Source organism: Dasypus novemcinctus, chromosome 3 (assembly GCF_030445035.2).
Source record: "Dasypus novemcinctus isolate mDasNov1 chromosome 3, mDasNov1.1.hap2, whole genome shotgun sequence".
NCBI classification, from domain to species: Eukaryota; Metazoa; Chordata; class Mammalia; order Cingulata; family Dasypodidae; genus Dasypus; species Dasypus novemcinctus.
Genome location: NC_080675.1, coordinates 132,856,847 through 132,871,205, shown reverse-complemented (window position 1 = coordinate 132,871,205; position 14,359 = coordinate 132,856,847). Strand labels below are relative to the sequence as shown.

At 42.3% G+C, this 14,359-nt stretch overlaps 1 protein-coding gene across 3 annotated transcripts in view; it reads left to right on the top strand.

Annotated features, from left to right (window-relative positions):
- MYO1E (myosin IE) overlaps positions 1–14,359 on the top strand; it is a 220,819-nt gene that overhangs the window by 131,937 nt on the left and 74,523 nt on the right. For all 3 annotated transcript variants that reach the window (XM_004452867.5, XM_071214222.1, XM_004452868.5), the window contains exons 6-9: positions 1,346–1,435; positions 7,706–7,837; positions 10,586–10,720; positions 12,490–12,622. In XM_004452867.5, the coding sequence (XP_004452924.2) occupies positions 1,346–1,435; positions 7,706–7,837; positions 10,586–10,720; positions 12,490–12,622 (490 nt within the window). The remainder of the gene's footprint in view (positions 1–1,345; positions 1,436–7,705; positions 7,838–10,585; positions 10,721–12,489; positions 12,623–14,359) is intronic.

Below are 14,359 nucleotides of genomic sequence, written 5' to 3'. Positions count from 1 at the left end.
AAACATAAAAGATTAATGAAGAGCCACACACGCAACATTAATTTAATAAGGCAGAGCAAAGTTTATATAAATCATGAGCCTTTTAAGGAAAGTAGGCAGCTTTTAGAAGTATGTTTCTAAGCTTTGAAACGGACCCCATGCGGGACCACCGGAACTTGCTGTTGGTGCCATTGCTAGTGACAAATCCCCTGGTTGGGTTGGAATGCCAGTTCTTATTATTCATGGCCATTTATCTTCCAGATGTTCAGTAGGTTACCTAAGGAACACTTCAGCTGTCACATAGTCAATTAATGGTCAGTACCTTACTAGAATCCTGTTTGTTAACAGACTGCAACCCAGCAGTCAGACTGCAGACGTTTAATGTTGATTTTTCTCTTCCTGTTTTCCTATGAGGACAATGATACTGAGCTCTTGGCTTGGAATTAGTCAGTAGCTAAAGAGCAGAAGCCAGAAGACTTGTTATTTCTGGAACATGTTTAACCATAGCATGTGAATAATTAGAAGTACAAGGAATGACTCACTTGTTCAAAGACCTCTCCAACATCAAATCCTATCTGTTGAGCTGTCTCAAGTCTATGGTGTGTTTGCACACTTTTCAGTCTGGCACAGAGCTAGGGTCTTTAAAAACCAAGTTCTTCCCTTCTAATAGGCCAGGAATTGTGCCACACAGCCCAGCACTGACTCTTGCTGCTCAAAGTGTGGACACTACTGGCAAAACCAGTACCCACCAGGGAGCCAGTTAGAAATGTAAACTCTCGGGCCCCGAACCAGACCTGTGGAATTGGAATGTGCATTTTAACAAGATCCCCAGGAGATTCATGCACATTAAAGTTTGAGAAGCACAGGACTATTTTTCTACATCCTTTCTTGGGAAGGAGAAGGTTTAAGAAGACTCACTGCAATGGAGAGGGTGGTGGCAGGGAGGAAAGAGGCCAGTAGTGTAGTTGCTTCAAGACCCCAGATAGAAGAGAAACCCCTTCCAGCTTCCGTTTCCTTCGTGCTGTGATTCCGGGCAACTTGGGAGTGCAAAGTGAGGCTGCAGCAAGCAGTTTGGAAACCCAGGCTAGGAATGTTTGTAGATTCACATGTATTTTCTGATTTACTGTTGGTAGCCTGGCTCTAGGGGACCCTATATCAAGCCAAGGGAGTTGGGAGTCCTGAGCACACAAATGGGTGTTGGTCTGCCCTGGTGAAATGGTAAATCTCGCAGAGACCTCCAGGGACAAGTGGATCTGGGGCCTCTCACCGTATGGCTTCCAGAAACCAGGTTCTCAGGGAAAGTCTAGCTTTGCATTATGCAGTAGGTTTTGCACCTTCCTAACCTCTGGTCTGTTTGCCGTGACAGCACGTCAAGGATATTATTCTGCAGTCCAACCCATTGTTGGAGGCCTTCGGGAACGCCAAGACCGTCCGGAACAACAACTCCAGCCGATTTGTGAGTCCTTTCCCTGATTGGGAGAATGTCACCTGATTGATGATGTTGCCATTCCTGATTTCAGTCCAGTAGCCCAGTGGAAATGGGAGTTCTCCACGTACCATTAGGAGGCCTCCTTTTACCCTTTTCTTCATTTTTTGTAGTAACGTGCTGCCGGGCTTCGGCTTGCCCTTTGACCGAAGTTATTTGTGAGCCTCAGGGATGCAAACAAGACAATTTTGAAAACAGTTCTAGAGTTGCCATACTAAGGAAATTAAAACTCGATAAAAACGGCAGCTTTCACCCTGAAAGAGTTTGATTTAGGCCATGAAGAAAAGACCTTCTTTCCCAGACAAAGAAACAAGACCAGATAGGCTTCGAGGTTTTGCTGCGGAGCAGCAATCGCTTTGCCGCATGGAACTTGGCCCGTGGACACTGAAGGGAGTCGACGCTTGGACTCCAGCCCCCACCCAGCCCCTCAGAGGGACTTTCCTCCTCCCTGTCAGCCAGAAATGAGTTGTCTGAAGTTCACTCCCTGTCCTGGCCATCATAGCTTTGAGTTTTGTTTTGTGTATATTCTTGTAACATAGCATCCAAAAGTGACTGGACCTGGTGGCCTCACAAATTGGCTCTTCCTGGCTCACTTATCTGAGGTAATGAAAATGTTCACCAAATGCCGGGAGGTGAACACTCATTTAGACATTTTTCTGGCTAGGCATCTCCTGAGGGGGTAAATTAGAAAGCTGGCAAGGATGACTATGGATATATTCCCCTTGACAAATAGCCACATTCACAAAGAAACTAATGTTTACCAAGTAGCTTTGACTTATATAAATTTTGCATCCTAACTCAGCTATAGATTTTTTTTTTCTGGCATCAGAGCATTTAAGGAGCCATCTGTGAGTCTGATTCTGGACGATTTAAAAATAAATGGGAATTTTGGAGAAAAACATTTCTTTTTAAATCTCTATTTTGGAAGGAAGCTTCTATTTCCAAGAGAATTCTTATTAAATTCTCATGCAATAATTGTTAGGTTCCCTGGTGGGTTATATCTGGCAGACTTGCCCTCACTTTCCCTGCTGTTCAACATTATTCACACTCTTTACTCATTTCTTCATCTCTCATATTTTTCTACTCAGTGCCTGGGGTGTGCTATCTTGAAGAAGTTTCTAGGTAATGAAAATTGGAAAGAAGATATGAACTAAATTTCTACTTGACATTTTCTTTTGTAATTATCAATCTGAATCTGCCTTGAAAAATGCTGAGACTTGACCAAACTTAGCTCTCTAGTTACCCATCTTCCCTTTTTTGTCTTTCTTGGAAAGCAGAAAAAAATAATTAAAACAAGATATTCCTTTATTTTTTCCCAATATAAATTTTTCTCTTTCTTCAGCAAGTAGGGTTCATCAGTCAATTTTTGTAAAAACAAAAACAAACATTTTTTATTTTTCAGATTAAAAAATGCAATACAACCCCAATGGAAAGCTGGGAAAGAATATATATGGGCAATTCACCTATATACTTACATACAAAAAAAATACTGGCTGAGAACATCAAAAGATACTCACTAATAATGATAGAAATGCAAATTTAAAACAATATATCATTTTCTATCTCTAAGATGGGAAAACATTAAGGAAATTTATAATACCTGGGGAAAAGAAACTATTGAATGAAGTCTTACATTCTTCCCTGAAAGTGATTTGGCAATTTTTTTCAAAACAGAAAATATTTATTATCTTTGACCGAACAGTAGTACTTTTAGGATAAATTATGTAAATTCACTCCTAATAATTTATTTTAGGAGGTAAATAAATACCATATTGTTAAATTTTGAAAGAAGCAGACTAGAGAACAATGTTTGTAACATGGTCTCATTTTTGGGTTTTTTTTTTTAAAGATTTGTTTATTTATTTCTCTCCCCTTCCTCTCCGTGCCCCCCCCCCCCATTGTCTGCTCTCTGTGTCTATCCGCTCTGTCCTTATCAGTGGCTCCAGGAATCTGTGTTTCTTTTTTTTTTTTTTTTTTTTTTTTAATTTTTTTATTTTTTATTGACTTTGTAATAATATTACATTAAAAATATATATGTGAGGTCCCATTCAACCCCACCCCCCACCCCCCCTTTCCCCCCCCCCAACAACACTCGTTCCCATCATCATGACACATCCATTGGATTTGGTAAGTACATCTTTGGGCACCTCTGCACCTCATATACATTGGTTCACATCATGGCCCATACTCTCCTCTATTCCATCATGTAGGCCCTGTGAGGATTTACAATGTCCGGTGATTACCTCTGAAGCACCATCCAGGGCAGCTCCATGTCCCGAAGACGCCTCCACCTCTCATCTCTTCCTGCCTTTCCCCATACCCTTTGTCCATTATGTCCACTTTTCCCAATCCAATGCCACCTCTTCTATGTGGACACTGGATTGGTTGTGTCCATTGCACCTTTATGTCAAGAGGAGGCTCAGATTCCACCTGGATGCTGGATGCAATCCTCCCATTTTCAGTTGTAATCACTCTAGGCTCCATGGTGTGGTGGTTGTCCTTCTTCACCTCCATCTTAGCTGAGTGTGGTAAGTCCAATAAATCAGATTGTAGGTGCTGGAGTCTGTTGAGGCTCAGGATCTGGCTATCACATTGTCAGTCCAGAGATTCAAATCCCCTAAATATATCTTAAACCCCAACATTAACTGCACCTCCAGCACATTAGCATGAAAGTCTTATGAAGGGAGATCCCATCTGAGTCCAGATTCATCACACATAAACACCATTTCCAAAGAGGGGCCATCTGCCCTGGTAGTTAACCCCATCGGCCATGACCATAACTCCCATGGGTCTCTTTAGCCCTCAAAGGAACCAATATCTGGGGGTTGTATCTGCTTTATCTGTCTCTCTGACTCTGCTCAGTTGTGCATGAGGGCAAACCTTCTGCCAGCCTCCAGACTCTTTTTTAGAAACTCGTAGCCATATAAACTCATTTCTCCTTTCCATTTCCCCCTTACTTTAGGTCAAACAGCATTTTAAAGTCATGGTATTTTATGTAGACATGGATATTCTGCTGATCCGCATTGAACCTTCCGTATAAGGTCATTTTCCAGTTGCATCATCAGTTGGTAGTTGATAGTGGTCCCTCGTTGCCAGGGAGGCTCATCCCCGGGTGTCATGTCCCACGCTGGGGGGAAGGCATTGCATTTACATGCTGAGTTTGGCTTCGAGACTGGCCACATTTGAGTAACATGAAGGCTGACAGAAGGAAATTCCCAGGCACAAAGTTGCTCTAGGCCTTGTTATTATTTTGGGTTTATCAGCTCACAAGCATAGTCATTGTGTTTCTTTTTGTTGTGTCATCTTGTTGTGTCAGCTCTCCGTGTGTGCGGCACGGCTTGGGCAGGCTGCACTTTCTTTCGCACTGGGCGGCTCTCCTTATGGGGTGCACTTCTTGCACATGGAGCTCCCCTACGCGGGGGACACCCCTGCGTGGCAGGGCACTCCTTGCACGCATCAGCACTGCACGTGGGCCAGCCTCACACGGGTCAAGGAGGCCCGGGGTTTGAACCACGGACCTCCCAAGTGGTAGACGGATGCCCTATCCACTGGGCCAAGTCTGCTTCCCTGGGTTGTTTTTGTTTGTTTGTTTTGTGTGTGTGTGTGTTTCCTTTTAGTTTTAAAATGGGCATATTATGTATAACATAATTAAGGTACAAGTAAATCACCTTAATTCAAAAGTTTGAACATAATAATACAGTGACTATTTGGTAGAAAGAAGTAGAAGTGCCATCAGGATGGTATTAAGGTAATTTCACTTTTAAAAAGGGACATGTAGTACTTTTATAATCATAAAAATCCATATATTCTATCTGTAAATCATTTCACATTTAAAATATATAATGGAATATTTCAGACAAACACTTTTAGGAGTAATCATTTGTTATCCATCATTTGAATTTTTAAAAATTTTATTATTAGAGCAGATGTAACTTTAAAGAAAAACCATGCAGAAAGTACTGTTTCCATATACCCACTCCAAATACTATTTTAAAATAATGTAGTGAACATCTGTGTACTCTGCATCCAGCTTAAGAAATAAAGCATTATCAATAGAGTCAAAGTTTCTTCCCATTTAGTTATCAAAATGCAGCACTCCTATCTCTTTTGTAAAATGTCTATCTCCCCCTCCCTTGCCACCAGGCTGCTATTGAGAATGTCAATCTTAAACTTTAAAAAAATTCCTTGATTAGAGAAACTGAGCGTTTACAGAATTTCGGTCATACATAGAATACAGATTCCCATAGACCACCCTATTTTAAATATCTTGCATGGGCATGGTACATTTGTTACAATTGATGAAAGCACATTTTTATAATTATACTATTAACAGTTTCTAATTATATATAAGCATTTCTAAAAATTCAAGCAGAGAGTCTCAACCTTGGTTGCTCATAAAAATGACCTGGGCACTTTTAAAACCTGTCCAAGTCTGGATGTCGTCCTTCAAGATACCAATTTATTTAGGCAGGGGTGGCCCCAGGCACCCGTCTTAAAGGGTACCGCTGTTTCCAGTGGGCGGTTGAGAGCTACGCCTTTAGAAAGACTGCTGTTCCTGGATTTGCGTGTCCCATTTGATTTCATTTTCTCCTGATTGATGGGGAGTCTTTGAGGGGGAGGGGGCACTGAATTATTCCCTTCATCACACGGGAAAGGAAAAGGTGGTCAAGGGCAGCCACGATAGGAAGCACTGAAGGGATTTGTTCAGTCTACTTTTCTCAGTAACCGTTGTCATACAGGATAGCAGTGGTTTGCAATTTTTCTCTATGTTTTATGCTTCTGTATGTTTATATGTTTCTGTTTTTTGTGTTTTTTTTGTATGTGTATGTGGGTTTTTTTTTGAGGGGGTCATATTTTAAGTTAAAGAATAGTCTTCTTTTTAGCCTTTAAGATACCTTGAATCAGCAATTAATTTAACAACAGGGACATAGCAGGTACTGGCTACTGTGGCAATGTAGTTTTCTCATCCTAAATGAATATATGGGTTTAGTCATAGACTTGAGGCCCAGCAGATTTCAGCCCTGAGATGTGTGGGTTTTATTATCCAGCATACAAATTTTCAAAATATTAAATGTGAATTCTGTTTATCTGTTTTGGCCCTAGGACACACCACTCCCTAATGCTCACATTTTTGTCTTTCTTGCATTTAAGTTTACCCTGTATTAAGTTACTGGGGAATGGAGAGAAAATAGATTCTAGTGAGGAACTTCATTTACTTAACAACCTGGACACCTTTTTAAACTAAATTCCAGGTTTCTATTCTCCTTTGTTCCCTATGAGTAGTCATTTTCAGGGGCATAATAATAATGGTAGCCACAATAATAAAAATCCTCTCACCTACAAATAGCTGGAAAAGCCAAATGTTTTTCTTTTAGATAAGCCTTTTAGCTGCTAGAGGTAAATATTGGCTACTTGCTCAAAGCTGTGATGGCTAGCAGAGGGAAAAATGTGCTTCCTCTGAAAGAGGCTGACCTGTCAGTTGGACTGAGGGCACCATCTGATCTTCTGCCTCATTCTTTTTTTTTTTTTTAATATTTATTTATTTATTTCTCTCCCTTCCCCCTCCCCAGTTGTCTGTTCTCTGTGACTATTTGCTGCGTCTTCTTTGTCCGCTTCTGTTGTTGTCAGCGGCACAAGAATCTGTGTTTCTTTCTGTTGCGTCATCTTGTGTCATCTCTCCGTGTGTGTGTCACCATTCCTGGGCAGGCTGCACTGTCTTTCGCACTGGGCGGCTCTCCTTACGGGGTGCACTCCTTGCTCATGGGTCTCCCCTACGCGGGGGACACCCCTGCGTGGCAGGGCACTCCTTGCACACATCAGCACTGCGCATGGGCCAGCTCCACATGGGTCAAGGAGGCCCGGGGTTTAAACCGTGGACCTCCCATGTGGTAGACAGATGCCCTAACCACTGGGCCAAGTCCGCCGCCCTGCCTCATTCTTTATGCCTTCTGGTTTAGGAGTCAAGTACCTACTGGGGAAAATGGGCAAGGAATATTGCATATCCTTATTTGGTTGGGTGAGTACAATAGAGTCTCTCAGTACAGAATTGTGTGATTGGACAAGAACATGGGTTATTGTCTGAAAGGAAAAGGTGAGGAAATCTCGGCTAGAACTGGGAATAATTAAAAACATGTCTTTGATTAATGAATTTCCTTGAATTATACACTGTCTGAAAAGCTGGTTTGGAACATCATGTTTCTATTCACCAACCATTGAAGGAAATCCCTAACTTTATTGCAGGGAAAATACTTTGAAATCCAGTTCAGTCCAGGTGGGGAACCAGATGGTGGAAAGATCTCCAACTTCCTTCTGGAAAAATCTAGGGTGGTGATGAGGAACCCTGGAGAGCGGAGTTTTCACATATTTTACCAGGTTTACCTTTATATATTTTCTTTCCCACTTCCTATTTCTTTCAACGCACTTGAAAAATGTATTTCTTTTTTTCCTCTCAGCCATTCAATTGAGACAATCTAGTCTGGAAAGATAAGAAATTTTATAAGTATAGTGTGTACAAGTCAGTATACAAAAGAGTTGTGAGGCTATCTCTACCCTCAAAGAGAATAAGTTCTAGTTGGACTAATAAGACACAAGCTCCAAAAGTTAAATAATCAGGAAAGTAGGAGTTAGGAGTGTTTGCCCCATAAGAATTCCTGTGGTGAGAATTGGCTGGGATAGTTAGGGGAGATTTTAAGGAGCTATAGCGCTTGATAAATAAAGTGGAGAAGAGAGTGATCAGGGGGCCAGAGGGCCTAAATAAAGGCCGAGAAGATAGTAGAGGGGATGGCCAGTTTGGAGATAGAGTAGTGTACAGGATGCATTTAAACTGTGTTCTAGGCTTCAGCGATCACTTCCTCCAACTATTTTTAAAATGTTTTAAAAAGATTTTAACTATAATGATACCATAAATTGTTTTTTAAAATGTTTGTTTGGATTTATGTAATAGTATTTTATATTTAGGCATAAAATACCTAATCCACATTAGATTTTCTTCGAAAAAGGCTTGGCGACTGTTTCTGTTTTGTTTTTAGTTCAACATCACTGGATTAGAAGTTAAACTGTGGTAGTAACTCACATTCAAAATTTTTAATTATGCCAACATCATAGATGACGGCAAATGGTTCTTGCAGTGATCTATTGGCTGAAAAACTACACATATAACCAAAACTCTCTTTTAAATACATTAATTAAAGCAGCATGTACAAGCAGTTGAAAAAAATAACTGTATGTCACCCACACTCATAGGATATTATTTACTTGAGCACTAGATAGGCCTGCATAAATGGGGTCCGGGATCCCTTTCCATACATGCAAGTCCCACTCTCCTCCAGGAGTCCTCAGCCCTCAGGTGGAAATCACCAGAATAGAGGCTGGAAACAGGAGAAGATAGGGTTCAAGATACCGACATAAAATAACTGAAGCAATGAAATAGATCAGCCTCCATAAAATAACTGAAGCAGTGAAATAGACCAGCCTCCTTTGGTAGTGAGCATGGAGAGTAAACCAATTGCCACATGGGACCTTGGGGACTGAAGAGCCAGTGAAGCAGCCAGAAGCAGCCAGAGGGGAAGGCGGAAGCCCAGGATCCTGTGGTGTCACCAATGCCCAGGGAGCCTGGTGGTGGGAGAAATAGCGTCGGGTGCTTACAGCTCTTTTCTGGAGAAGGGAAGGGATCTCATTCTGGTTTTGGGGACCAAGAAAGGGTTGTTGGATTTAGCCCCTGGAAAGTAGCTACAAGAAGAATTAGCAGAGTGGTGAGGGGAGAAGCCAGAAGTCATGGTGAAGTAGTGGATTCTGCAGTGTGAAGGCGTTCATAGTGTCAAGGGGGGGCTTCCAAAGAAGATACAGGGTAGCATGTGTTTATAGATAGATGAGAGTTAGAGAAAGAGGAGTTTGAAGGTGTGAGTGAAAGGGGGACTATGTGATGTGGGTAAGAAAATCTAGAACCCAATAACAGAGACGAGGGCCCCCAACTTGGGGGAGGGGAGCCAAGATGTCTTGAAGACCTTGACAAAGATGGAGAGGTGTGGCAAGGAGTTGTCTCTGCTCTATTTTCCTAAATATTTGTTGGGTTGGCACCAATAGTGTGCTGTAGCTGGCTTGCATGGACTTGCACATCTCTTCCACTGTGACACCTTGTTGAGACTTTGAAACCAATCATGGTGGGTGTATTTACACCACAGAAATTGACAAAAGCCACAAATCTGCTTTTCTTATCAGGCAGCAGTCAGTTGTTAAACGTTTTCCAGCATACTACTTGTTGGAGCCCTTTACGAGGGTCTTGCCCAGACCTGAGGCAAGACCTCAGAGATGGAACAAAAAGTCAAGGCAAGTTGTCAGGAGGTTTCAGAGGCCAGGGACCTAAGACTAGGTTTTAATAATATACCCTGCAGTGGTACACAAGGAAGGGCCAGCTGCCCCTGAGAAAGGCGAAAGCAACTTGGGCAGGAACTAAGTAATTACAGTCTGGTTTGCTTTCCACTCGTTCAAGGAATCCCACAAGCGTAGCAGCACAGTTCCCTCTGATGGAGAAGGGAAAATTCCTACTCTTGCAGGTCTTATCAGGTTCAAGAACCAGAATTTGCAGTAAGATGGGAGGCTATTACAGGTAAAGCAGATATTCTGAAGCCCTTCATATATCAGAGACTATGACCCCCATCATTTTACTCATTTTTTATTATTTAGAGAATATTAGTTTCTGTAATCAAACCCATGTAGATAAGACCTTACATATTTAATACAGTGCATTACCCTGTACAAATGGAAAAAAAATTAAGTTTAATGTTTCTAAACCAAAATGGCTGTTAATTTCTGAACAATGCCAACTCAACATGGTACAACTGGAATACTTTTTCCAAAGTTGACAGCACAGCTGAAGTTTCCAAAACTTTAAATTGCATAAATGTGTGTGTGTGTGTATGTATATATATTATATATATAAAGACCAATAGCATTATGTTATGCATCAATAGTATCAACAGGTTTTCCAGATCACTGTCGTTTTAGAAGGCAGGGATAGAAAGTCCTCATTGCCTGGGCCCAGGACTGGTGGTGGCAGGAATCCTGAGGTGATTTGGGTGCTGTGTGGTCACCTCTCCCACTCCTGCATTCTCTTGGCTCCAGCTCATCGAGGGCGCCTCCGCAGAGCAGAAGCACAGCCTTGGCATCACCAGCATGGACTATTATTACTACCTGAGCCTCTCTGGGTCCTACAAGGTGGATGACATCGATGACAGGCGGGAGTTTCAAGAAACTCTGGTAAGTGCTGATAATCTTGCACATTGTCGAGCTCTTTTCTTAGAACGTTCTTTTGTTCTTAACCTAGTTTAGGAATTTTAGAACATCTTTGGCCTTTTCTCTACCCTTCTTCATTTCTTTTCTGGTTTTGAGAACTTTCTCTTCATCTCTGAGTTGTACAGATCAGGAGAAGATTTTTCTACTCCATGCTATTTCCATTGTATGTTTGTTATGGTACAAGTTGTGAAACTATGTAGATTATTGAGGGGCCGTGTCCTGGGGGAACAACCTAATAGGTCAATCTAGAACATTCTGGGGGTAAGCTGGTGTTTCAGTTTGCCAGACGGCTGCTGATGCAAAGTACCAGAAATGTGTTGGTTTTTAAAAAGGGTATTTATTTGGGGTAAAAGCTTACAGTTCCAAGGCCGTGAAAGTCCAATCCACGTACCATAAGAGGTGCTTTCTCACCCAAGTCAGCTGCCACGTGTTGAAGCAAGATGGCGGGTGACCTCCGCTTGGTCTCTCTCTTCCCCTCAGGACTGTACCGTTTCTGGGAGTGCAGCTGTGGGCAACCCAGCCTAGGGCTTATCTCTGACCAAGACTCCTCTCTCAGGCTTGGCTGCTCTGCTTTTTTCCCAATTTCAACTGCAAGCTACCAGGCATATTGCTCCTCTCTCCCCAGGGCCTCAGCTGCTGGAGCCTCCCTCTCCTTTCTGCCACATGGCAGGATCAAAAATGACAGAACTCTCCTTTCCTGTTTGTCTCTGTTTCTTATCAGACCCACCAAGAGGGCAGAGACTCAACCTGAGTCACACCTCAGTGAGATAGGCTTAATTGAAAAGGGCTCACACCCACAGGGGTAGGCCAGCCCACAAACAGTCTTTCTCTTTTTGGGCTTCCTAAAATAATTTCAAACTACCACAGCTCGTCATCCATTTAGCCTAAAAAAGTACATCACCACTGCTCTTAGAGTCAGCTACGAACCTAGCCCATCCCTCAGCCAGATCTAGAACAGAGTGGGAGGCCCTGAAAGGGCAATGAAGGCTCAGTTTGAGGAGAGCTGACATTTGTGCTTGGAAGGGACAAGATGTTCAGGCATATGTATCCTGGATGCCAGGAAGCAAGATGGGATCAAGAGGCCATACGGCCTCAAAGGAGCTGGGAGGAAAGAACGTAGGTAGGGGACCCCTAGAACGGTCCTAGGTTTAGTTCTCTTAGGATAAGGATATCTAGGACTCCAACATTTTAGCTGCTTTTATTGGACTTCATGGACTTCAGAAACAAGACTTTTCAATGGTGCTTTTCTTTGATTTCCTAGAGATATTTCATCAAAATCCTTTTGCAAATAAAATCTATTCTCAGACCTCTCAATCAAGGGAATGATCTCAGAGTCAGTTTAGGGTTGCTGGAAAGGGGGCGAGCAGTGCCCTTAGGGGTGGCAGTTGGCAACGAGGGCCCAGGAGAGACTTAGACCTTGTGCACGGCTGCTGCTCCATCTGAATATCTTTCCTCCTGGAGTGCTTCTGTTTTCACTCCTGGAGGATTGCCTGCTATGTTAAAGACAGGCTCCCCTTCCAGCATGGCTCTGTGATGTGAGGAGCATGTGGGAGTGTGCATTGGTCAGTGGTAATGTCTCACAAGAACTTCCAGCTGCCGTTGCCAGCTAAGCTGCTTTATTCCCTGTGCCCTGAATAACTGCACAACTGAACTTGAATTTTGCCTTCTTTATGATGGACTTATGAAACGGGTGACCAGCTTGTCGGAATAATTCTGAGTCTTTTCTCTTCCAGCACGCGATGAATGTAATTGGGATCTTCGCAGAGGAGCAAACGCTGGTGCTGCAGATAGTGGCCGGGGTCCTCCACCTGGGAAACATCAGCTTCAAAGAAGTTGGCAATTACGCAGCAGTGGAGAGCGAAGAGTGTGGGTAGCTTTGGCATGTGATTGTAAAACAAGGGGAAATGGTTGTTTAGCCCCCATCAGAAGGAACCCACAACTTTTGTTTGCTTAGATTTCAATTGGGGTATGTTGAAAAGAGAAGTCTGACACGCTCTTCTATGGGGACAAAGCAGCCTTCTGAGAGACTTGGTCTTCCCAGGCACCTGCCCCTCTGCTCTCCGTCAGCTTCTCCACATCCCCCACCACTGATGATGAATGAAATCATTTCACTTTACCATTCATCTTGGGGAAATTTCACAGAATTTCACCTCTAGTTTTAAAAATAGTGATACTTATATGACAGTTAGAGTAATAATTTAATAGTTCAAAAGATTAGTCTCTTAATGAAAATCCTTTTTGTAACTGGTCTTTAAGGTGTACATTCACCTAAAAGTCTTGAAGAGCAAGATACAGAATAGATCTTGATATGTAGCTATGGAGAGCTCCCAGGTTCACAGTTTGCCCAGTGGGTTGGGTTAGAGTCAATTAAAAACAGAGAAAAGACAGGCAGCAGGCATTGGGCGGACGTTGCGGCTGATGGCCTTTAAAGGGGAGCATTGGGACTCTCCTATCAACTGTAGAAGTCAGGGCCTCAAGACACGAATGGTCCTTTTTACTCCTTGAGAAGAAATCAGTGTCCTTCCTGCAGGGGGATGTTATCAGTTATGTGTGCCAGCAACCTCCACAAATCCTGGGGTGTGTGACATTAGCCTCTCAGGCATCAGATGACTTTCCAGACTGCCCTTGGAACCCACACATCCTCTAACCACCCAGGAAGACATTTCTTCCTTTCTCAGCATTCTTCAAGGATGTAAATTTAGATGTTAAGTAATAAATAGTATCTCACTCATTGCTGACAATGCAGTGGGGATGTTTCCATTCCAAATAAGGTTCTCTTTTATGTTTTGTTTTTCTTTCCTGATTAAAAAAGGGAAGTTCTGCTGACTTCTCTTGTCTATCTGACATAGAGAAAGATGGATTATGTTTGACAGAGAAGGGGTGTGGGATGGAAAACAATAAATATACAGGGTGTCCATAAAGTCTAGAAACATGACCTAATAATAATGTTAACTGGGTTTCTAGACTTTATGGGCATTATCCTTCACATCTAAGAAATGCACGTATTTATTCAGGGCCATTGACACTCGCCTCTGTTTAACATTGACAATTTGGATTTAGTGGTCATTTCTATAGAAGTATACTGGGTTTTCCTTGCCTTTTTGGACCATAAAATCCTTTACTGCCTCTTTTTGCTTAAGAGCAAAGTCATGACACTGAGACAGCAAGCCCTCCCTTGTATGTTTGAGAAAGAAGTAGTTCATTCCACATTGATATCCAAAGGAAGAAGCTTCCTCCAGAAAACTGGTAAGGTCCAGGATTGGCACTGAAGGTGGTGGAGATCAGGAAAGACTGTACTTGAAGCCAATGAAATTTAACAAAAGAAATGTGTCCCCCTCCCAAAAATTTCCTCTATTGATTTTTTTTTTCCAGTTAGTAATACATTAACATGGTTCAACTGGATATACAGTGAAAGTTCTCCGGTCTACACCTTTGTCAGTCAACTTATACCCTTCCCCAGAGACAGCTAATATTGTTAGTCTCTTGTGTTTCCTCCCAGGAACATGCATTCCAAAGCAACTATACATATCCATTCTTTTTTTCTCAATTTTGTGCAATATAGGGAGCATATATCTCAATGTTCTGCAGCTTGTTCTTTCATTT